At 38.4% G+C, this 23,524-nt stretch overlaps 3 protein-coding genes across 3 annotated transcripts; all 3 read right to left on the bottom strand.

Moving 5' to 3' along the window:
- Positions 1 to 3,775: 3,775 nt before the first annotated feature.
- On the bottom strand, positions 3,776 to 4,468 carry LOC141628292 (uncharacterized). Its single transcript, XM_074441452.1, has one exon. It carries the CDS (start codon positions 4,466 to 4,468, stop codon positions 3,776 to 3,778), a length of 693 nt encoding a protein of 230 aa, XP_074297553.1.
- Positions 4,469 to 20,534: 16,066 nt separating this feature from the next.
- Positions 20,535 to 20,986, bottom strand: LOC141628291 (protein FAR1-RELATED SEQUENCE 1-like). The gene is made up of 2 exons (XM_074441451.1): positions 20,758 to 20,986; positions 20,535 to 20,680 (listed from the first exon to the last, which is right to left on the bottom strand). The coding sequence occupies exons 1-2, from the start codon at positions 20,984 to 20,986 to the stop codon at positions 20,535 to 20,537; spliced, it is 375 nt and encodes a 124-aa protein (XP_074297552.1).
- A 169-nt stretch (positions 20,987 to 21,155) lies between these two features.
- On the bottom strand, positions 21,156 to 22,163 carry LOC141628289 (protein FAR1-RELATED SEQUENCE 5-like). Its single transcript, XM_074441450.1, has one exon. It carries the CDS (start codon positions 22,161 to 22,163, stop codon positions 21,156 to 21,158), a length of 1,008 nt encoding a protein of 335 aa, XP_074297551.1.
- Positions 22,164 to 23,524: the final 1,361 nt, after the last annotated feature.

The following is a 23,524-nucleotide window of genomic DNA, read 5'->3' as shown; positions in this document are numbered from 1 at the left end:
AATACAATTGTTTGTCATTGTAACACACATGTACGATTAATGTAACACATTTTTGCTGTCATTGTAATATATATTTGTTGATATAGGGCTATAACTATATAACACCGTCTTATAAGAGAGACTGAGAAAGAGAGAGAGTAGGTAGACGCAGGATGATGTTATTCACTTGTTCAGCTCAGGTGTTGTCTTATTCATTTTTCTGAACTTTCTTGTCGCAACGGGTTACATGGAGGTTTAGTTAGAGCATGGCTAGATATGGCTCAAGTGTGACATGATGGAGAAGAGACTCTAGTGTACACAATTGATAGGGATGACCATATATTTCCGATAAATATGGTGTGACGATCATGCCCTGACACATGTCCCGCATGGCTGCTTGTAATCCTTGTAATTTCCTCAACCCTCAATTTTGTTTTCCGACTGAAAACCAAGTAACTGGTTCACTGGTTGGCTTGGATTTTAATAAACTTGGTTTAAGTTTAGCATTAGCTTGATTTTGAATATCGTTAAATTCTTTAATGTAATTCCAGATTTCTAGTTTATTGATATCAAAATTTGTAGGAAAATGTTCTGTTTACTCAATCTGTGAATCCGTGATTAGAAGAACTGATAACAAATCTAGGCCGATACGACTGACAGGATAAAACAGCAAGCCCTGACAAACTACATTACCTCATCGCAGACCCCAATCATGATTGATACTTCCGTCACCCATCATTGTTTAATACTATGCTTCCAGTTATGCTATGTGATATATTATTCTTCAGTGAAATATGTTAATGAGGGAAGTGCTATCAAGTGTTCAAACCATCATGAGAATATTAAATAAATTTAGTAGAAAAAGAGTTACAGCCTCTTTGTTCTCCTAACACAGGGGTAAGTGAGTATTTAATTTATCAAATTTGAAAGCCAAGTAGCTCAAATGGTAGAGCATTATACAATGCACAAGATGTGGGTTCGACTCCCATGTTGGCTGTTGAATACTAGTGTTACATTAAAGACTAACTTGTGTTATTTTAGAGTAAATTAATGTTACATTAAAGACTAACTTGTGTTACTCCAAGGACAAACTAGTGTTACATTAATGAATAACTTGTGTTACTCTAAGGACATACTAATGTTACAATAAAGACACTGTTACATTAAAGAGTAACTTGTGTTACTCTAAGGAGATACTAATGTTACAATAAAGACTACCTTGTGTTACTCTTAAGGACACACTCATTACATTAAAAACTAACTTGCGTTACTCTAAGGAAAAACGGGTGCTACCATAAAGCACTATTGGGATTTTGTATCATGTCTAGTACGCCTAATTTAAGTTTTCATTTTGAGGTTACAAAGCACTCGTACTTGCAACCCTATTTTGTATCAAATTACTCTTTCTCTCTTTTTTCAACATTTAAATGGACATGAATTGCAATGGAGTTGTATCTGCAGTCCAGACGCTCTCATCTACTACACTTTGTGGCATTATACACTTAATTATCGGAGGTCAACCTCTCCTCATCCTAGGTGTTGCAGAACCCACTATCATCATGTACACTTTCATGTTCAATTTTGCCAAAGACCGCGCTGGTTTGGGTCGCAATCTCTTCTTAGCTTGGGCTGGATGGTCAGTCAATAGATCATACATACCTTTACTAACTACAGAGTAATACGAAGTACTATTTAATCTCTTCTTACTGATAGCATTTCCAACTTGTCTCAGGGTGTGTGTTTGGAAAGCAGCCCTATTGTTCATTATGGCTATCTTAGGGGCTTGTTCCATTATTAACCGATTCACCCGTCTCGCTGAAGAATTATTTGGTCTTCTTATAGCTATGCTATTTATGCAGCAAGCTATTAAGGTATTAAGCCTTAAAAGCAACTCCTATTAGACTTATGTGCCACAATTATTACACGCATGCCCACCAGCAAACCTTTAAGCGCTTCAGTGCTATGACACTTGCTTATACATGTCGTTACCGCATGAGAAGTCAATCACTCCATTCTTAAATTAACTAGGCTATATGGGATTCGAACCCATACTTTTGTGCAAGTTTGCACATTGCTCTCCCATTTTGAGCTAATAACCTTTAACAATATATTATGTTCCTTGGTGCTCCTACATTACTCACGTAACAAGAAGCCACGGGTTTCACAAATTAACAAGGATATATATGACGAACCTATACTTTTACATGACACAATTGTATATATTGGCAGCCTGTGCAAGAAGAGGGGGAATAAGAGGTTGAGAATACATGGACACTCATACTTCCACTTGGTGCTAATCACCTCGTCTAACAGAAATGCTATCACGAGATCACTTCATAAAGCACACTCTCGAAGTATATTCCCATTCTTAGGAAAAGGAGTTCGGCAGATGGGGTAATTTTTCAAGCATTGACTACACTCTGCACATAAGGATAAGAGAGTGATTATATGGTTTAACTTGTGTGACTCCATGAAACAACTTTACCATTATACTAACACAATAATAGTCTAATACCATTATATGACACAAATATACAATTAGTAACACAGCTAAACTATTATAATAACACTCATATAATATTAGTGTAACAGAAAAAATCGTTACAATAACACACTTAAATCAAGACCCAAGTCCCAAAACTCCAATAAAGAGGTAGTGTTATCCCCTGTATGAAACCCTAAACTCGGTGAGTCCGACGTTGTAGCAACCCTCCTTGCACCGATAATTGAAAACGCAACCATACCATTATCAGAACACAATTACACCGTTATGGTAACACACGTATGTCGTTACTGTAACACGGTCAACTTTTAATGACACGAAGTAGAATACCAACACTACTAGAATCCACTCTAAGACACAAGACCAATGTACACATATATATACATTACTAACCATTAATCCTTAACGAAGTAGAACTACTTTAAACAATTCCAAACTCTATAAAGAAAACAGTAATTCCAGAAAAACACAACCATACCATTACTGTAACACTATTACACAGTTATGGTAACACACTTATGTCATTACTGAAACACGGATGATATTTTTGTGATATAATTGTTCATAAGAACTCCAATTCCGCCAATATCGCAACTTCAATAGTCACCGTGACTTAAAATTGCAAGCCGATCACAAAAAAATCAAACAGAATATGATTACAGCAAAGTTAAGATCAAAACAAGTTAATTTCCATAAGAATATACATCATATTCAAGGTTCTAGATTTAAATTGTCGTTCAAAACTGAAATCCTAGCCTAATTCCATAAAACTTTCTCTCATCTCGTCGCAATGAGTGAAAAGTCACCAAGTCAATAACACGAAAACTTGATGTAATCCGACAATAAGCCAATCGAAGCATACAAAGATCCAAATGCAAACAAATTAATATAAATAAACTTATAATTAAACTGGTATATTTTCGAAGATCTATATCCGTAACGAATAAATTTGTTCCTGAGATTTCAATTGAATTAGATGTGTTAGATTTCTCAATTCTTTTGTAACATACCTGAATGGATCGGTTGTTAATCGGCTTGAAATAGGATCATAGAGCTTGATTGTGAGAAGAGCTTGATGATTAATGAATTTTTTTGGTTAATTTCATCTGTAAATAATGCGAAAAATAGTGAAGGCGGAGAGGACATGAACCACACAAGAAAAGATGTGAGAGAAAAAAATGAAGAGAGAGAAAGTAATATTTTTAGAATGAGAGGCAACAACATCGCATATGCTTATATGGTATTAGCCGCGTCATCCATATTTTTTTTTTGAGGAAAACACCCCTAAGGGTATTAATGCATTAAAGATAAATCAAACATAGCCGCAGTACTAGCTGCCTCAGGCAACTCAGACGACCAACAAGTTTTACCAACTACTCTAGGAATTACATGGGCTAACTCATGAGCAACCGTATTGTTAACCCGACCTGTATGAGACCACACAACCGACTCAAAAACATTACAAAGCGAACGAATATCATCTAATGCTAAATAAAAATCATTACGTCCCTTGCTTCCTTCTTGGAGCGCCTCGACTACTTGCAAACAGTCACTTTCCAATATCACCTTCCGATGTCCCCATTCTCGCGCCTCCTGTAATCCGTCTAAGACCGTAATTGCTTCTGCATACCGGGGCTCCCACTCAACATCACGTGCTAAGGTGATACCCCATATTACTTCCCCTTGCCCCCCACGGCATACCACCCCTGTGCTCACCCCCACGCCCTCCTTTGCCCCCGCATCAACATTGATCTTAACCCATCCTTCCGGTGCCGGTCTCCATCCTCCATTTCCACTTTCCTTAGCCCCTGCAGCCCGTGTCCCTTTCTTGCAAAAGATGCCCTCGACCCCTTCATTCAGTACATCCCAAACCCGCTGAACAATTCTATCCGGCTCAATCACCGCTCCCTCAAACGCCACTTTGTTTCGAAACTCCCACATAGCCCAACATCCCACCATAAATTTCCCATAGTCCATTCTATCCATCTCTTTCCACACGTACTCAATTCAATCCCGCACATTCCCTCCTCCGCACCCTCCATCATCCCAGTTTAACCCAACCTCCTTCCACACCCATCGTGCTACACTGCAGTCTCGAAACAAGTGTAAACTTGACTCAGAAAAATAAGAACATAAATAACAAGTCGAAGGGAACTCACCTCGAACTCGAGTGGCTATGTTTTCCAATGTTGCAAGAGCTCCGCTACACAGCTGCCAGAAGAAGATTTTGACGCGAGGCCACACCGAGACTTTCCATAACCGGTTCCAAATCCACCTTTCCTGCTCCCAACTCGACGGCCCCCCCGCATTATCACGGTCATCTATCAAGTGAGCATAAGCTGTCTTTACCGAATACTCACCACTTTTCTCAAGGCACCAACACCAATCATCACTTGGTAAATTCGGACTCACCCGGATATTGAGAATTCGTTGCGCTTCGAAAGGCAGAAACAGTTGGTGTATCATATCCACATTCCATCCTCCACCTCCTTGCTGCATGAGAGCCGCCACCTTCATCCCCTCGAGCCCCGGTTGACATGGCGAGATGACCATACCCCTATTATTCCCATAAACCCACGGCTGCCCCCATATGAGCGTGTCTTGTCCATTCCCAATCCTCCTTCTCAACCCCCGCTCCAACGTAGCACGAGCCCCAACAATGCCACGCCAAGTAAAGCTTGGTCTAGCACCTAGTCCAGCCGTCATAAAATCCGTCGATGGGTAGTATTTTGCTTTCATCAACCGAGCCCATAAGCAGTTTGGTTCAGTGACGAGACGCCATGCTTGCTTCGCTAAGAGAGCATCATTAAAAACCTCAAAATCCCGAAACCCGAGACCTCCATTCGATTTGGGTCGACACAAATTTTTCCACGATATCCAACAAATGCCTCTACTCCCCTCGCCATGACCCCACCAAAACCGTGACACCATCGATCGGAGTTCGTTGCAAAACGACGCAGGAATTTTGAACACACTCATCACATAGGTAGGGAGTGAATTGGCCACTGCCTTTATAAGAACCTCTCTACCAGCCCTCGACAATATCTTCCCACGCCATCCATTTAATCTCTTGCACAACTTGTCCCGAATAATGTTGGTAAGCACTCTTTTAGACCTTCCAACCACAGTAGGAAGGCCTAAATATCTTTCTTGGACCTCCACTTCACGCACTCCCAATCGACCAACCACACGATCTCGCACATCCCCTGAAACACCCTTACCAAAGGATACCGTAGTCTTATCAAGGCTCACAAGCTGTCCGGAAGCCGCTTCATATTTTCGAAGAATAGCATTCACTGTGTTAGCTTCCCCTTCATTCGCTCTAACAAACAAGATACTGTCATCCGCAAAAAATAGATGGGAAATAGCAGGGGCATTTTGCGAAATCTTCAGCCCGTGCAGAGCCTCATCAGCGACGGCCCGTCTCAACAAGTTAGAAAGCGCCTCAGCACATAGGATAAAAAGGTATGGCGATAACGGATCTCCCTGTCTTAGCCCCCTTCCCGGTTTAAATTCTTCTGTCTGAACCCCATTAATAAGCACCGAGAATGACACCGAGGACACGCAAGCCATCACTCGATTAACCCATCCCTGATCGAAATTCATCACCTCCAAAATCCGTCTCAGAAAACTCCACTCCACTCTGTCATAAGCTTTCGCCATATCCAATTTTATTGCCATAGAACCATCTAGCTGTCTCGAATTTTTAAGATGATGAAACATCTCGAAAGCGACCAAGACATTATCAGTAATTAGACGGCCTGGAGTAAAAGCACTCTGATTTTCGGACACCACTTCGGGAAGGAAAACTTTCAATCTGTTCGCCAAAACTTTTGAGACCAGTTTATACACTACATTACATAGTCTTATCGGCCTAAAATCCCTTATCTTATCCGGCGCCTTCTTCTTCGGAAGTAAGACAATATTAGTTTTATTAAAGTCCGCCGGAGATAAATCACCACGAAGAATTCCAAGCACAGTACCCACAACATCTTTACCGATTAAATGCCAGAAAGATTGAAAGAAGAGACCATTCATACCGTCTGGACCCGGGGCTTTAAGCGGGTGCATCTGATTAAGGGCTTCCACAATTTCTTCTTCTCGATATTCGGCCTTCAAGACCAAATTCATTCGGTCCAGTACCCGGTTTTCCATGCCTATCAAAACGTCATCAAAGTTCTGGGGCTGCGCGGACGTGAACAGATCTCGGAAATAGTCAGTAGAAACCCGCGCAATCTCCTCATGTCCCACACGGTTCACACCACTATCATCAACCAGCATACCTATATGGTTTTTTCTTTTCCTCTCCCCAGCTCTGGCATGGAAGAACTTTGTATTTCGATCCCCGTCTTGCAACCAAAGAGCTCTCGATCGTTGTCGCCAGTACTGCTCTTCCTGTCTTCGTAGTGTGGCTATTTCGGCCACTAACTTCTTCCTCTTTCGCACAGCCACCTCTGATCGGTCTCCTTCATTAAGCCGATTCAATTGTTTACATTTCCGCTCCACCAAGTATCCAATTTTACGAATACCATTCTTCTTCCACGCTTGTAACTCCCGGGCACACTGTTTCAACACCTCACCAAGCCCCACATTTCCCTTACTAACCCCACGCCATACCGCCTCCTCACACCCTTCCTCCCCCAGCCAAGCCTGCTCAAATTTAAACCCTCTCTTTGGTTCGGCCCCCGTCACCCTTTTATCCAAAATAAGTTTAATTGGAGCATGATCAGACCATTCACGATCCAAGTGAACAGTTTTCGCATATGGGAAGATATCGAGCCAAGAATTCGTGCACATAGCTCTATCCAACATGCATTGCCTATTTGCTTCTCCCCCCTGACCATTATCCCAAGTAAACTGATATCCCTCCCAGGCTATATCCCTCAGACCACACTCGTCCACCGCTGCTTGGAAATTGTTCATTTGCCATTGCGCTCTACTCCCGCCCTTCATCTCAGTGGAAAAAAGGATCTCATTAAAATCGCCAATACATACCCAGGGTAGGTCCGATTGCCCATAGAGAACACGAAGAAGAGTCCACGATAAATGTCTATCTCCAACCGCAGGCCACCCATAAAAACCCGTCGCCCTCCACTCTCTTTCTCCTTCACGCACAACGAGGTCAATGTGGTGTACAGAGGCCGACTTTAAGGTACAGTCGATCTCCTTTTTCCACATGAAAGCAAGGCCACCCGATCTTCCCATACTATCCACCTCAATGCCAAAATACCCGTCTAATTTCTCCCTCACCTTTCTCATGTCTCGTCCACAAAGCTTCGTTTCACACAGAAAAATCATGGCCGGAGCCTCCCTCCGCACCAGGGCCCTAAGATTATTTACAGCGTCGAGGTTGCCCAAGCCCCGACAATTAAGGCTTAACAGATTCATTGGGCCCAGCGGGGTTGAGCTCCCTCAACCTCCGCCTCAGATATTAAGACGTCCCCGTCTATATGTTTCTGCTTTTTCCCACCAGCACCCATCTCCTCATCATCCCTCCACCTCTTTCCCGTCACCTGGACACGCGCTTCTCCTTCTCCCCTCGCCACCTCCCTCCCTAATCTAGTCCATTTCTTAACACCAGACGCCCCTATCCGTCCCCCCTCCTGCACCCCCATAAACGAACCCTCCTCCCATAAAGGCCCCGTGGCCAAGCACTCTCCCTCTTCAGTCATCTTATCACCCATCTCCATCAACTCCCTATCCTCGCCCTCCTCCCCCTGGTAGCTCCCTCTCTCCCCTACAACCTCCCCCACCAACCCCTTCTTGTGAGACCCCTCCTCGCTGATTTCTTCACCCACCACAGACAGCTCCAACGGTCCCTTCTCAGTCCTCCCACCCTCGCCCCCTTCCTCACTTCGCGTCACTTCTGCCTTAGCATTAGATTTCTTCATTTTTAAATCAATAGCAATAGCTTGAAGCTTGTCTATCATCTTCGCAATATCATTTTCAGCAGCTTCCCGTGCCTCAGTCTCAAAAACAGTCGTTAAATCCTTTCGGGCTCGCCCTGGGATGTCTTGTACAGTTTTGGTAACTTTCCAAGGTGATGCCCTAAGCCAGTCCCCAAATTTCAACTCCCCATCCTCATACGGTCCATCTTCGCAATCCTTTTCCCCGTGCCCTAGATGCCCGCAGCCATAACAATACAGTGGTAATCGTTCATATTTGACTTCGAATTGAATAACCTGCCCACCTTTCATCTTAATCGGCACATTAGTTTGCAAAGGGTTGCGAACATCACGCAATACTCGAATTCGAACAGCCCTATCAAGCTCAGAATTAGGGCCATTCTCCGCAGCAATAAACGCCCCTAAAGACTCCCCAATTTTCCTCAAATTAGTCTCGCTTGACCGACCCAAGATGGGCAAATCGTAAACACGCGTCCATATTGGGAAGTGAAATAATGGAACATCAGTAAGTTTACCTTCCATATTTGGTTCGTTAAAGCACCAAAGAAATTTGCCGAAGTGCCATGGTTGTCCCTCCAAAACCCTAGCCTTATCACGCTCGTCACCAAATCGAAACACAAAGAGATTGTCCTTTGGATCGATAACATTCCCTACCATCGGTTTCGCTGGATTCCATAGCTTGATCATTGAGTCAATCGCCGCCTTCACATTAATAGATTTGGACGCCCAAACTTTCCCAACAAGAAGTAACCGCCCCTTTCCCGGATTCTCCTCAGCCTCATCGTCCCATTCAAACGCCGTCACCGTACTACCTGTCCCCTCATCAACCGGTTCTTTCCCATCTCGATGAAAGCCTCGCGTCATCCTATTCCCCTGACCCTGCATAGAGAAGACAAAAACAAACAAAGAAAAACAAAGCAGAAAACCAATCTCACGATAAAATCGTGAGATAAACCTCGAGTACAAAGGAGCGATCTAAGAGAAATTTAGACGAGGAAACCCTAGGAATTTCTAGACATGCGTCATCCATATTTTTAATCAATCTGATTCGTTGATCTTTAGAGATCCAACGGTTTAAGATGGTAGGACGGACTCACCCTAAGAAGCTAGACTCTCTAGATCCTAACTCTATATATATATATATATATATATATATATATATATATATATATATATATATATATATATATATATATATATATATATATATATATATATATATATATATATATATATATATATATATATATATAGAATCGGATCTGTATTTAACCAAATTACGGTGCGAACTGCATTTAACTACTAATACCCCTCACTTTGTGTACTTTTTTTATAAACGACAATCACACTCACAATTTCACATACACTCCCGTCCATCTCACTGTTATCCTCGACGGTGACTACTTCTCTCTCATCACCGACCACCGCCCCCGACGGCGACATCACCGACGACCGCGACGGCGACGGCGACGGTGGCGACTTGATCTCCCATTGCCTTCCGACGGCGACGTTTTCTATCATGTTGTAACCCTAATTTCTTCATTTTTATGTTGTTTATGTTTCAGCTGATTTATATTTTTTGATTTTTGATCTTTATTAAGCTTCACATGTTGATTATTGAATCTCAAACGTATATAATTACTGTTTTAATTGCTATGGTTATCTGTTGTGTTATGTTGTCATGTGTTTTGAGGGGATGCGATTGATTTTTCTCGTTGGCGTCGGTGTGAGTTCTCATTAAGTGGTATGCTCGGTTGTCTTTGTGTTTTATTGGTGTATTTTTAAGTCTAGCTACACATCTCTTACATACGGATACGCATGCTCCTTCTATAGGATCCACACAATCAAGCTTTCGTATGCGATGTGATAGCTTGTGCATGTCCGTCCATTTTATTTTCATGTTCGCGATTTTTGTCTTTGGGTCATAATTCGAAGAGTCTCACGGTTTGGGCAAAGTCCACAATTAGGCCGCCATCTTAGGTCTTTGTTATTCTCGGATACACATTTGTCACTTACGAATACACATGCTTCTTTCACTTTGGATACACAAATTGCTTCATGTATCCTGGAGCATTAGCCTATGTACCTTCTTATACAAAGTGACAATATCTATTTTAAAAATGGATGGAACTATTTTAATGTTTGCGATTTTTTGTGCTGGGTCATAATTCAGAAGAGTCTCACGTTTTTTGGGCTAAGTCCACAATTAGGATGCCATATTAGGCCTTTTTGTATTCTGATACACATTTGTCGATTCTTTAATACACATGATACTCTTCTTGGATGCACAATTTGTTTTCATGTATCCGGTAGCGTTAGCTGTGTGTCTTCCAATATTAGCATGTGTTCTTTGTGTTCATAGCGTACTTTTACCTCTAGGTATATATCTCTTGCCTACAACATACACATGCTACTTCTATAGGATACACATGCTACTTCTATAGGTTACACATGTGCGGGAGTTGTGTCGAAACAGAATTAAATTTCATCTTAGTTATTTTCAGTTTATTTTTTTGTAACTAATTTTCTTTTTTTCCTAACTTGCTAAAAATGTAGGTCCAAATACTTTATTCTTAATTAAGTCTACATAATCATCTATGGAAAATTGGTGCAATGGGTGTGTTGTTAATATTCTAGCAGAAGATAAAGAAAACTTTATTAGTAATTATGTATCTAAAAAGCAAAAGGGAATGGAGTTTTCATTTGATCCGTTAAAGGAAGTTACCGTCAATGGCACAAGCTCTGAAGCACAATATGATGTTTTTAATAATCAACATTTAATGAATGAGATATTCACACGACTTGATTTGTACGAAGATAAGGCAAATATGGCAATGGTTTGTAGAAATTGGTGTCAACTCTTTCTCATACATCGAAATGCACCTCGTGTTGACATGGCATTCTTGGGGTCTTTACTTCTAAATGATTTGAATGGGGTACGGATTGCTCGTAGAGGTCCTAACATCCTTTATCAAAGCTGCAAATGTTTTTTAACGGACAATATGATAGCAAAGTTCATCCTCCATTTTCACCAGGCAAAAAGTGAAATTCCTAATATGCATCTTAACATTCCTAATGATATTGCAATTGGCGAAGTGTTGTTGTTGCTTAGAGCTCGCCATCCGAGACAAGAAGCACAAAGAATTTCCATTGCAGCAGATTTGCTAATTACTCGTGAAAATTTCTTTTTTTTTTATTTCCCTTTCCCGCTTGACATATAGCGCAAGTTAGTTTATGTGTAATTTTTCTCTTTTTTTTTAGTAGTTATTATGTATAATTATGTAGTTGTTATAAACCTTTGTATAATTATGTACTTCTTTTGTATAATTTGTAGTAAGTTGTTTAACATTTTGCGTACTCTCTATTTGTAATATAATTTTTTACTTTTGTATCCAATATTAGCAAGATCTTCTTTTGTATAAGTTTTTACTTTTTTTAGTTTAATTTTATGATTTCATTCCGTTTTTGATCCTTTTTCCGTCTGATAGATACATAGCTCTTATTTCTTAGGTACATACATGTTTTACAAAGAGTTAGATACTTACATCTAGCACGCTAGATTCACTATTTAAAGTTTTGTAGGTGTGTGTCAAATGTCATTGTCTCACTTTCTTTCAGATTTGTGCTTCCTATTTTTGCTTCTTATTCCATTTATCTTCTTCACAATGTAAAATTCTTGTCATTCGTGAATAATGTATTTTGTCAATGGTATTTTTTGGTTTATAGATACACATGTTTTTAACCACACATTTTAATCATATTTTCAGATTACCACACATGGATAAGTTGACGCTATATAACGATGGTGCAAGTACAAGCAAGCAAACCTGAATGCTATTACTAAGAGAAGTCGATGCAAGAAAGTCATAAAACAAATTTAAAAGATGATGATGGCTTGGGGCAGTGTTATTTGAGGACACGTATGTCACCTAAAATGTTGTTGACATTTATCAACAGTAATTTGAGTGCAAAACAAGTAGCTGATGTAAAGGACATGGGCTTTGGTGGGGTTCTTAATCTCCGGACAGATATGGTTCCAGGTGCTCTTGCACATTGGTTAGTTACCAAATTCAACATACCGTCATGCTCCTATATGAAAGGGCAACTTCAAATAACGGATGAAGATGTTCATTTATCACTTGGTATTCCTATGGGTGCAAATGATGTCACGATAGCTTCCTCAACATATAGGAGTGTTGACTTTGTTGAGTTAAAGAGTAGATGGTTGAGACAATTCAATACAAAAGATTCCACAAAGGTTGATGTTAAGGATATATTACAACTGATAATTAGCCAAAGAGACGGCGGGGAAGAGTTTAAAAGAAACTTTATTGTATTCATTGTCTCAAAGATTTTTGATGGGCGTAAAAGGGACTTGTGCCACCACGAGTGTTGAAGTGTTTAGAAGATATTTCAGTTTGTTGCATCATTTAATCGGGGCAAATTTACTGGACAACGCTTTATTGAAGCTATTAAAGATTGGAGAATGTCTGGAAATGATAATTTTGTTGGGCCTATCATGGTGTTCGTTTTCATCTATCTTGATAGAGTATCCTTGATTATTTTTCACCACTCGGGTATTCCCAACAATAGCATCATGGACGAAAGAAAGGATAAAATCTAGGCTTAAGGATGAGATGAAGGATGGGTTTGGTACTGGAGGTGTTCTATGTCGCATTGTCAAGGCTACGGTTCAGCATGTAACTTTTACTATCCCAATACAATTGGATATGCCTGAGGCTTTTATTCGAGAACTTGAGGCTACTGAGCACCCAAAGCCTACTGAGATTACTGAGGACCCAAAGCCTACTGAGGACCCTAAGGCTACTGAGACAGTGGAGGAGGACAATGAGCCGAGCAAGATGTTTACTTTCAAGAAATTGGCAGAAGATGCAAACAATCTTGCTCTTGCCTATTCTAGCTTCTCAAAGTCTTTGGTAGAAGCTAGAATGAATTATCCTGACAGTAAGATTGTACAAAAGATGGCTCAAATCGCGTCTACTTTAAGTGATTGCTCTTATTCAACACAACCTACAACAGAGGGATTGAATATTCCTGTGAATAAAGTTGATGAGTCTGTCAGAGTGGAAGAGAAGGTAGCTGAAAAGTGAACAAGAGAGGAGCTGACAACGTGGGAGATAATGGAGCTGTTTGTAATGAAGGTGATAGTGAGGAGCAGTATCCACTTACTAAGTTTGGTAAACTCAAATTTGATAATGAGGATGAGTTGTTGGCAGCTCTTCTTAAATTAGAAATTGCTTTGGGAAAACGGCCAAAAAAGAGAAAAGTAATGTTATCAACAAACCAACTTGTGTAACGCTTGATTCCTGTTTCACAACACCAAAGCTAAGCCAGCTTCTCCTATTGTTTTGGACTCTGAGTCTCAAGAGTTTGAGCCACTGAATTTTGAGAAGAAACAAAAATCTTCTACATTTGTTCGACGGTCTCCACGGTTTATACACCCCTCCCCTCCAAAGTTTACACCACCTTCCCTCCCATCGGATAATGATTTTACCCCACCTTCATTTAGATTACTAAGTTCGTAATCACAATCACAAGAAGATGAGTTAAAAAGTTCGTGATATTGCTCAAAATATTGGAGATGGGGTTGAAGTTGTGGAACCAATTGTTGTTGAACCGATTTTCTCATTGCCACCAAAAGAACCAAAGGCACATTACAAGAGCAATGCTTAAGAGAAAGAGAGTTGAATCACAATTTTTCAAATCTCCTTTCCTTCGTGAAGTATTATAGTTGGCGGGAATTTGAATAAAGTTGAAAAAGATGTATTGGAATATGTATTTTCGAGACATCCGATGAAAGGTATGATTTTTCTAACATTGTCTATGAATTTGTGTTAGACACTTTTTTGTTTATAAAGTATGATTGTCGTAACTAACTTTTATCGATACATGTTTATTCAGTGAGATCCTCTTCCAATGTGATAACCATAAACTTAGTCGGGCGATTTGAAGACGGTAGTGACAGTGACATAGTGCCTAAATCATTATACATGCTTGGTGTTTCATTTTGAACGAAAGTGAAACACGTAGAGCAAATGGCCCACAGTATAGGGTGTATCTCCCGCAAACCGATGAAGAAGTAAATTTTGTATAATAATCTGATGATATTCTTGGGATTACTCATGTTTATCTCTTTTGCAGTCATACTCCGCTACATTTTCTTATAATTTTTTTCTAATCACCAGGATCCCCTTATTGCTACTCATACTACCGGCATTAATCACAATTTTGGAGCAAATCTCGTAAAAAATATTTGCGTTTTAAACCGCAAGTTTTTTATTCAATGTGCCAGCTTACTACTATTTTTAAACTGCAAGTTTTCGACTTTTTAACATGAAATTGCAGATATTTGTTCCAATAATCTCCGAGACGCCATTTGTGTTTTGTTTTAACTTCATAGCAATGAAGTTGGAAATCTGCATGTGATGAAGCCAAAATCAGAATTATACAACAATTATTGAGTCTACGGTATGACCTGTAAAGTCCTTTTCTGAATGTCATATTTATTTTGGTTTGCTAAACAACTTTGCCAAATGCAGGTACAATTTGTTATGAATTGCTTGGTCCGAACAAGATTCCATCTATACAAGACGTCAAGAATCTGGTGAGAGAGGAGTATATTCCGAAATCAAATATGGGTGATGGAGTTGATTCTGGGATTTATCTCATGCGTTTGTTGGAGAAGTACAGAGGCACTAGAAAGGGTTTCCCTTTGGGTCTAAATGATGTAAGTTATGATTTCATATAGTATACATCTAGCTACCTAGATACAATTCAATCAATTTGCTAGTCTATAATGTTTAAGATATATTCCAATTTGTTTCTAGACACATGTAATGCTTAACATATATTCCAATTTGTTTTGTAGCACAACCAAGTTAAGCTTTTTGCTGCAAGAGTTTGCTCTCGCATTTTGTTGTTTCGATTTAATAAATCAAGGATAAACTCTTATCAAAAGCCGGATCTTTGAGTTTTGATACGAGGTATCCCTCTATTCCTTTGAGTAAATATAATCATAAATTACTTTCTAATGAAGTTGTAATTTTCTTGATAAATTTAATTTTTTGTTTTGTCCCTTATTTTTTCTAGATTTGAAGCAATTGACCAAGAGTTCCAAATGAGAAGGCAAATCACAACATCAATGTCAACGCCAACTCACGATACCTTCTTCTTGTCAAGTAATGAAAAGGGGTAAAGGCATCGAGTAAGTTGTGAAATCGATAACATATTTGCACAATTAAATTTTGTTGATGCACTTTTATGTTCTAATTATATTCATTTACAGCTTTAGACGAGACTCTTGTGAATACCGAGTGGATGGCGATGTGTGTCGAAAAGGAATACAAAGTTTGCAAAATCGGACCGGATAATGGATTTGGTAAGTTTTCCTACACCTTTATTAGTATTATTATTATTATTATTTATACTAATCTTTTTGTGATATTTAGATCATGATCATTTATATGTAGGTGCTTGATATGTATGGTGTGATGTGCACATATGATAGGACTGATATTCTCTACTTGCCAACAAATAATCCGGTAGATAATTAAGATTCAGATTCGAAAATGCAGTTTTTCAGATTCAAAAATGCATTTTTATACATGTTGATTCAGATTTGAAAATGCGCTTTTTCGATGTATTAGTCCTCAATATCTAAACAATTTTATAATTTTCGCTTTGTTAAGCCCGCATTAAGGCCTCAGAAAGGGAATATTGTCTGGTGCCCTCATCTTAAGATGCACTACAAGCCTGAAAATGGAGCAACTATTGAAAAGGTAAATTTGTTGGGAATCTACCTAAAAGTTGTTTTGGCGTTGGGTGGAATGTCATTGTATGACCTTTGCTGCTATGACATTGGTAGGTGTTTTTCACAATTGGCAAAAATGGTAATCATTGGTTAGCTTGTGTGTCGGACCTCAAGAAACAAGAAAACTATATCTTGGACTCATGCAAGCCAAAGTTAGAAAAAGCAGATGATATTGAGGAGTATAATTCTTATGTGGAGGATATTGTATGGCCCCTACTTTTTTTGTTATATTTTTGCATTTTTATTATCAGTTAGGATGAAATTATTTTATTACTATTTTTGATAAGTTGTTGTCATTCAAAGGTGTTCCATGTTGCAAGTCAGTTTGAGGGCCACAAGGGTTACAATCATCTTAAGGGCATCATCTTGTTTACTACTGTTGTTATCAATGTACCTCGGCAAGAAAACACGTAAGTTTTCTAAAAAATCCTTTATTTATTAGTCCGAAAATGGTTGCGCTTTTTTAGTCTAATAATCTTAATCAGATGTGTAGTTATGATTGCGGACTATTTGTTATGAAGTTTCCGGAGGGTGCAATACACGATAGGAAATTATGGGAGGACCAAAACTATTTCAAAGTAAGCTTGCCAAATTAGCTAAATGTCAGTTTTTCATTTCTCTATTTATCGTTTTTTACTGTTGTTATCAATGTTTTTTAATTTGCAGAATATGATTGCTTATCGTCGACAAATTATGTTGAAACTACTCAAGTGGGAGAAAAATACTGCAAAGGTAATTTTTGAATATGTGGAACTGATAGATACATATATGTAGGTGAGATAGAATACATTAGTAGGGGTACACAATCTTAAATTGCTGGATAGACTTATTTCAAAGTGTGTAGATACACACCTCTCCCGCCGTGTGGATACACTTATCCGGTCCACGAGGTTGTGAGGTTACGCTTCTTGGGCAGTGCAGATACATCCCACCGGCTTGCTTGATACACACTGCAGTTGTCTCGCATACACACTGCAAATGCCTGCATACACACCGCAGAATGTGCGTTACGTATTGTTAGCTGTCTAGATACACATATCAGAATGTGCGGTTACACATCTCTGGCTGCATACACACCTGATAGTAATTTCTGTAGTAGTTTAGAGTTCATTTCCCTTCACCAAATGGCAGATTTTACACAAATTTATTGTAAGACGTTTACATTTTTTCTGTGCCTTCATATATGTTGGGAGGAAAACAAACACAATTATTCGTGTTCGGCGGTTTTACACAAATTTATTGTAAGACGGAATCTTTAAATCACTTTTGTTTAGCTACTAATAGAGTTTGTGTTTAGATCCGTTTTACAACTATATTAGTGTAAAATCATCTTACACAAGACTAACTCCCACTTGCCATTGATTATAATGTCTACTTTCATCAAGTTGGTAATATTAATATAGATAAAGAAAGTAGAAGTTTCTGAAACTCCAAATTTAGACTCAACCTCGTGGTTATATTCTGTGGATACACACCTGCAACTAGTGTGGATACACATCTCTGGCTGTTTGGATACACACCCGCTGGTTTGTGAATACACAGCCCCGGCTTCGCAGATACACATCCCTACTATTTTGTAGGCACTTATGTGCCGGAGATGTTAATTTTATTTTACATATAAAATTATTTTAAACTAACTTAACGTTACTTTTTTCATGTTTTATGACCAGGTGAGTTCGTAGATGGGAGTGTGTTTTGAGGATGTGTTGTGCGTAGTGAAATGTATTTGAATTTAATAGTGTTGTGTTCAAACATTCCAGGAACATTTTTGACTCAATATTTCGAATCGGGTTATTGTGTTCAAACATTTTTTAGTGTTGTGTTCAAACATTCCATGGCTGTAATTGAATCCAAGTATACATTTTAGTGTTCGAATCCAAGTATACATTTCTTAGTGTTCGAATCGGGTTATTGACGTTTACATTTTTTCTGTGCCTTCATAGTGTTGTGTTCAAACATTCCATGGCTGTGTGGATACACACCTGCATCTGTGTGGATACGCATTGTCGGCTGTCTGGATACACATCCCTGGCTTTGTGGATACACATCCCCGGCTTTGTGGATACACATATTCTTTTTGTGTTCGCTTTGTTGTTCTTTCATTTAACAAACTGTGGATGTTACTCTTATTCAGTTTAAAGTGTGGAAACTCTTAATATTCTTATAACATTGATTACTCTTATTCACAAATCAAACCGAGAAGAAACTCGGCTGTAATTGAATCCAAGTATGCACCGGTTAAGGAAGCATATGCATGCATCCTGAATTCCTGATCGCTATATTGAAAACACAAATCGTCGGCAATATATGAGAGGGATTTGAACCCATGTGTTGTCATGAATCATGATACCTCTGTTTCAATCACTAGGCTAAAACCTCTTCGCTATATAGAACCGATATTGCAACAAATGGATGATACATAAGGCCATATGGGTTAATATTCATGTGCACCTTGACAGTAGAAACTCGGAACTCAGTTTTAAAACATTGATTAACAATAACTATTATGAAATCCAAGAATAATAATAATACAAGAAATCAAGATATAAGAAATGAATAAACAACTTACATATTCATCAATAGTTTCGGACTTATAATAATACTAAGTTCTTAATTCTATTAACAATTGGTACCCGACAAAGCGAACGGAAATTCTACAATCCAATTTTACCCAAATTCTGACTTGGCCGTACCAAATCCAAGCTGAACAAGACTCAATTTAATCTACTTATTATTCAAAATGTGGATTGTAGCCGATCTTTGAAGTTAATAAAATATAACCAACATAATAAAAAGTACAGTACAAATTAATAATCCGGAAAGTAATTGCGGATTTCAAAACGAATATCACTGAAAACATCATTATCACCTTCAACCCAATCCACCGGGTCGTTTTCCCATGCAAGCGGAATTGTCCCGAACTCAAAGGAAGGCCCCTTCGCATACAAATATGCGACCAGTCCCAAATCATCTCTATTAGCAACCCATAAATATGGTCCTGACGGAGGTTTAACGTTTTCAAACCACCACCTCGAAGCTTCATTATTAGAAAAAGCGCGCTCCAGTTTGCGAGCTTGAAGGAAGCATTTGCGCTCATCTCCCGCTCCAAACTCAATCATTGCATGTCCCTTGAACGACCCATTGTCAGTAATAGCCGGGTGGATAGCTTGAACTAAATTTAATCCAGCACCCCGAATAATTTCTAATAATCTGTCAAGATCATATGAGAGAGTTTCCTTTCCAAACCCATCTCGTGTGCTTGGCAAATTATAAAGAATACACATCACAGGTTTGACGTACGATATTTCGGAATGGCGTCCAAAACTTTCTACTGAATCAAAGGATGCATCAGATTCATAGGATGCATCAGATTCATAGGATGCATCAGATGAATTATTAGAAGACATAATGGTTGAGAGGGAATTCAGTATGGATTAAGTTTGAAGTTTTTTGAAACAAAGAGATTGTAAAACCTATTTATATAGAAATAATTAAGGCAGATGCAATGCATAGAGTTGAACGAATGAATGTTTGGTGTGAAACGTTGTAAATAACCACATTCATGGCACTTGCCACGATGTCTAGAAATGTCTAGAAATGTGTAAATGTGTGGTAAATAATTAAGGCAGATGAAATGTCTAGAAATGTGTAAATGACGGTTTAATCCAAAAAGAATTGAAACTCATTCTTCGTTTAATTCCAAGTGAATGACGGTTTCAGATGGGTCCTGTGAATGACGGTTTCAGATACGAGAAAAACTACACCAATTCACTATTCCCATTGTTTCATCAATTTTTTTAAAATAAAGAACTTAATCTTCAATTTGTATTTATATTTTATTTTTAATTATGTGTGTCACACCTCGACTTTTGAGGGTACACAATAAAAGTTAGTATAATAATAGAGAAGCAAAGTGTTTGAACAGTAAATGTGAGACATTAGACAACCAAATAACACTTCGCGACTTGGGCAATTCCTACTATCATGATGCGTTAATTAAACATACTTCTTAGAAGTCTTTACTTACTAGAAAGACCACTATTTAAAGTCAAATACAACATACTTCTTAGAAGTCTTTACATACTAGAAAGTTTTTAGAATACTTAATGCAACTTAAACTTTTTCTAGCTAAAATCAAACTGGACTCACTTTTGAGTGGCTCGACTTGGGCAATTCCTACTATCATGATGAGTCATTTCACCGCAAGCACGACATTTCCTCAAGGGCTTTGCATTTTCTTGTACTGCCTTTTCCTTGTTTGAAGTAATCCGTCTTCCTGATCCCTTATTCTTACACTTTTCTCGGTGGTAGAACACTAGCTTCGAGGCGGTATTTTCGAGCCAATAAGCATCTCAATTTCAGCTTTCTTGTTTTTTGACTTCCCACGCTTAATCGAAATCATCAATTTCTCGTTGAAAGCGCCAAGAAGTTCAAGCAACTCATCACCAAGTTCCTCATTATCTTCAACAAGCGAAATCAAGTAAATACTTCCGACCACAATTCACTTATCTTACTTTGGTGGTTTTCTATTGACATACAATCAGCTAGGAGAGTTGTCCCAACAACATTAAAAATGGGACGACAAGTTGCATATTTGCCCCATCTGTCTAATAGATACTCCGTAGGGATATCATCAAACCCTCTATCTTTTAACACCCACAGAACATGCTTACAAAGTAACCCAATCCTTTCAAACATCTTACATGAACAAGAAAATTTATTACCACTTAAATCAACTGTGTATACCTTGTCTTTCTCGCGGTCCATTATTGAAATATGCTCATTGTTGTCTTCAGTTGTCCTCGGTGAAAGACCACAAGTAAAACACGCAGCTTGGAGTTCTTCTTGAAATTGATAAAAAACAGTGGTGGTGTAAAATTCAGAGGTTTTTTTTTCTAGAAGGAGAGGTGTTGATAATTTTGGAGAAGAGTTCTTATCATCGGCAAATCACCTTAGCATATTTCCAACGCTGCGCATCCATAGCCGATTGGAAACGCATCCAAAACTCAACAAGAGTGAGGTGCGGGTTTGTGAAATTTCCAAAGAAGCTATTTTCGATTCTCGACCTTGATGTTGTGCGCATAATCCCACCAAGATATATGTCTCTCGAAGTAGGCAGAATCCAACTTGAACGTATGTCAAACATTGACTTCAGCCACTCATGATCAGAAAGCTCATACGAAGAAAGGATTGATTTCCATCTCAATTCGAATTCTTGTGTATCAATCTCTCCATCCCAAACAATAGAATTTATTTCCTTCAAAAAGTTTGTGTTTTGGCAAATTGTCGGCCCGACTTTGTCTGGCAACTTTTTCATTATATGCCACATGCATAATCGGTGTTGTGTTTTGTCACCAAACACATCTTTTACAGCTTGATTGATGTCTTTGCATTGGTCAGTTATAATTGTAGTAGGATAGCAATCACCCATAGCCTTCACAAAATTCTCAAATAACCAGGTAAATGATTCTCCATCTTTCTTTCTTAACAAACCACCCGCAAAAGTGACACATCTTTTATGGTTGTCCACACCAAAGAACGGACAAAACACCATTTTATATTCATTGAAGTTATAAGTAGCATCAAAAGAGACGGCTTCACCAAAAAGGGCATAGTTTTTAATTGAGATTGGATCTGCCCAAAAAACCTTACTTAGTCTTTTTTCATCATCCACCTCAAAGTCGAAATAAAATGATGGAGACATAGCCTTTTTTTGCATGAAAGTTTCCAATAACATTTCAACATCATATTCCTTGATATATTTCTTAACATCCCTTGAAAAGTTTTTGAAATCTTCTAAAGAAGCCCCAACATTTTTGTACCCTTTTACATATTCCTTAAACATTCTAAAGGAATCCACTGGACCATGATTTACTCTTGAATTATCCATGATCATTTTCTTGTGAAAGAGATTCAAATTCCTAGATGGTTTCATATGAACCATTGTAGAGTGGGGGTAACCATCATTGCGTGTGTGTGTATCTCAACAAAATCATAAATTTGGTATTCACCGGTGTCAATTCTCTTAAAACTAACCTTAGTTTCACATCCTGTTCTCGTAATATCCTCTTTCTTTTAGTCCACTTGTTCCTACTTTTGCCTTCTTTATTACACACACAGTAGCTTGTGTGTAACAATCCCATTAACCAATTTTGTTGAATCTAACCTTGGAATAAACCTACAAACTTTTGCGTATTTGTTGTAAAAATCTATTCCATCTTCCAAATTTGAAAACATCATACGGTTGATTGGTTTTAGATCTTCTGGACAGCTTGGGAATCCAAAAATTGTGTTTTCTAACCAACTTGTGGGGTTTCTACAAGACAATTTAACCAAAAGGTTGTTATTTTTAAGGCAAGTACATTATATTAGTTAAATCAAACTTTGTAAATGAACAAACCACAATTTTTTTACCTGGTGCATTAGTCAATGGAATCATAGGAGGTATATCATTGTTCATTAGAGCATCAACATTAGAAGCAACTATACTGCCTCGCACAGAAATGACACACAAGAGGAAACGCATTATGTTCCAAAGTACAAAATCAAAAAATATAGTCCATAGGTACACATTACTATGATATTAGATACATGCTTTCGCTACATTTTTGCGTGCTGTTGCATCCGTCAAGGGAAGTACAACCAAGATATCCGAGGCATGGACATTAGTAGCAGTATACTATCTCGCACAGTACACATCTCATTCAAATTAGATACAATAATTCATATGTCACTATACATCAACAATTTGTGCAGAGAGAAAGAAGTTTGCGATTTTCAAACTACTAAACATTCATCCAAAAATTTTCAAATGCTATACTAGCTTAATTTTTGAAAGACTCGCTCTACTTGCACAAAATCATAATCGACGACGTATTTATCACATACGGAGCACAGATTTTCCCACCCAAGCCACATTAGGTACACTATTTTAGCTAGCCGTATACACTGCTTTAGCTAGCCGTGATACATTTTTTTTTTCAAAATAGTGAATGATGTATCTAACAAACACCAGAGATGTATCTTTGGCTAAGAATTTTATTCTCACGAGATATATCTTGTGACCCTCATTAAACCACCCAAAAAAAAATACAAAAACAAATCGGAAAAATTATCCACAAATAGAAAAATTATACGAGGTACATATCTTTGTGATCCTAGATACACTACTTCGCTTTAGTAGATACATGTATCCGACATTCCGCAATAAGAAAAAACAAGAATGTGTACCTATAACTTCTTCATCATTGATTCATCCTCTTTTCCGTTATCACCTACAACACCTTAAGCAATTTTAGAAATGGA

Source organism: Silene latifolia, chromosome Y (genome assembly GCF_048544455.1).
Source record: "Silene latifolia isolate original U9 population chromosome Y, ASM4854445v1, whole genome shotgun sequence".
NCBI classification, from domain to species: Eukaryota; Viridiplantae; Streptophyta; class Magnoliopsida; order Caryophyllales; family Caryophyllaceae; genus Silene; species Silene latifolia.
This window is presented reverse-complemented; position numbering and strand designations above follow the sequence as displayed.

Excerpts from the sequence above, each read along its gene's own strand:
- LOC141628291 (XM_074441451.1), bottom strand. The coding sequence starts at position 20,986 with ATGGACCGCGAGAAAGACAAGGTATACACAGTTGATTTAAGTGGTAAT. Across the intron at positions 20,681-20,757 it reads GACAACTCTCCTAGCTGATT|ATAATGAGGAACTTGGTGAT; the intron begins GTATGTCAATAG and ends CGCTTGTTGAAG.
- LOC141628292 (XM_074441452.1), bottom strand. The coding sequence starts at position 4,468 with ATGGATAGAATGGACTATGGGAAATTTATGGTGGGATGTTGGGCTATG.
- LOC141628289 (XM_074441450.1), bottom strand. The coding sequence starts at position 22,163 with ATGGTTCATATGAAACCATCTAGGAATTTGAATCTCTTTCACAAGAAA.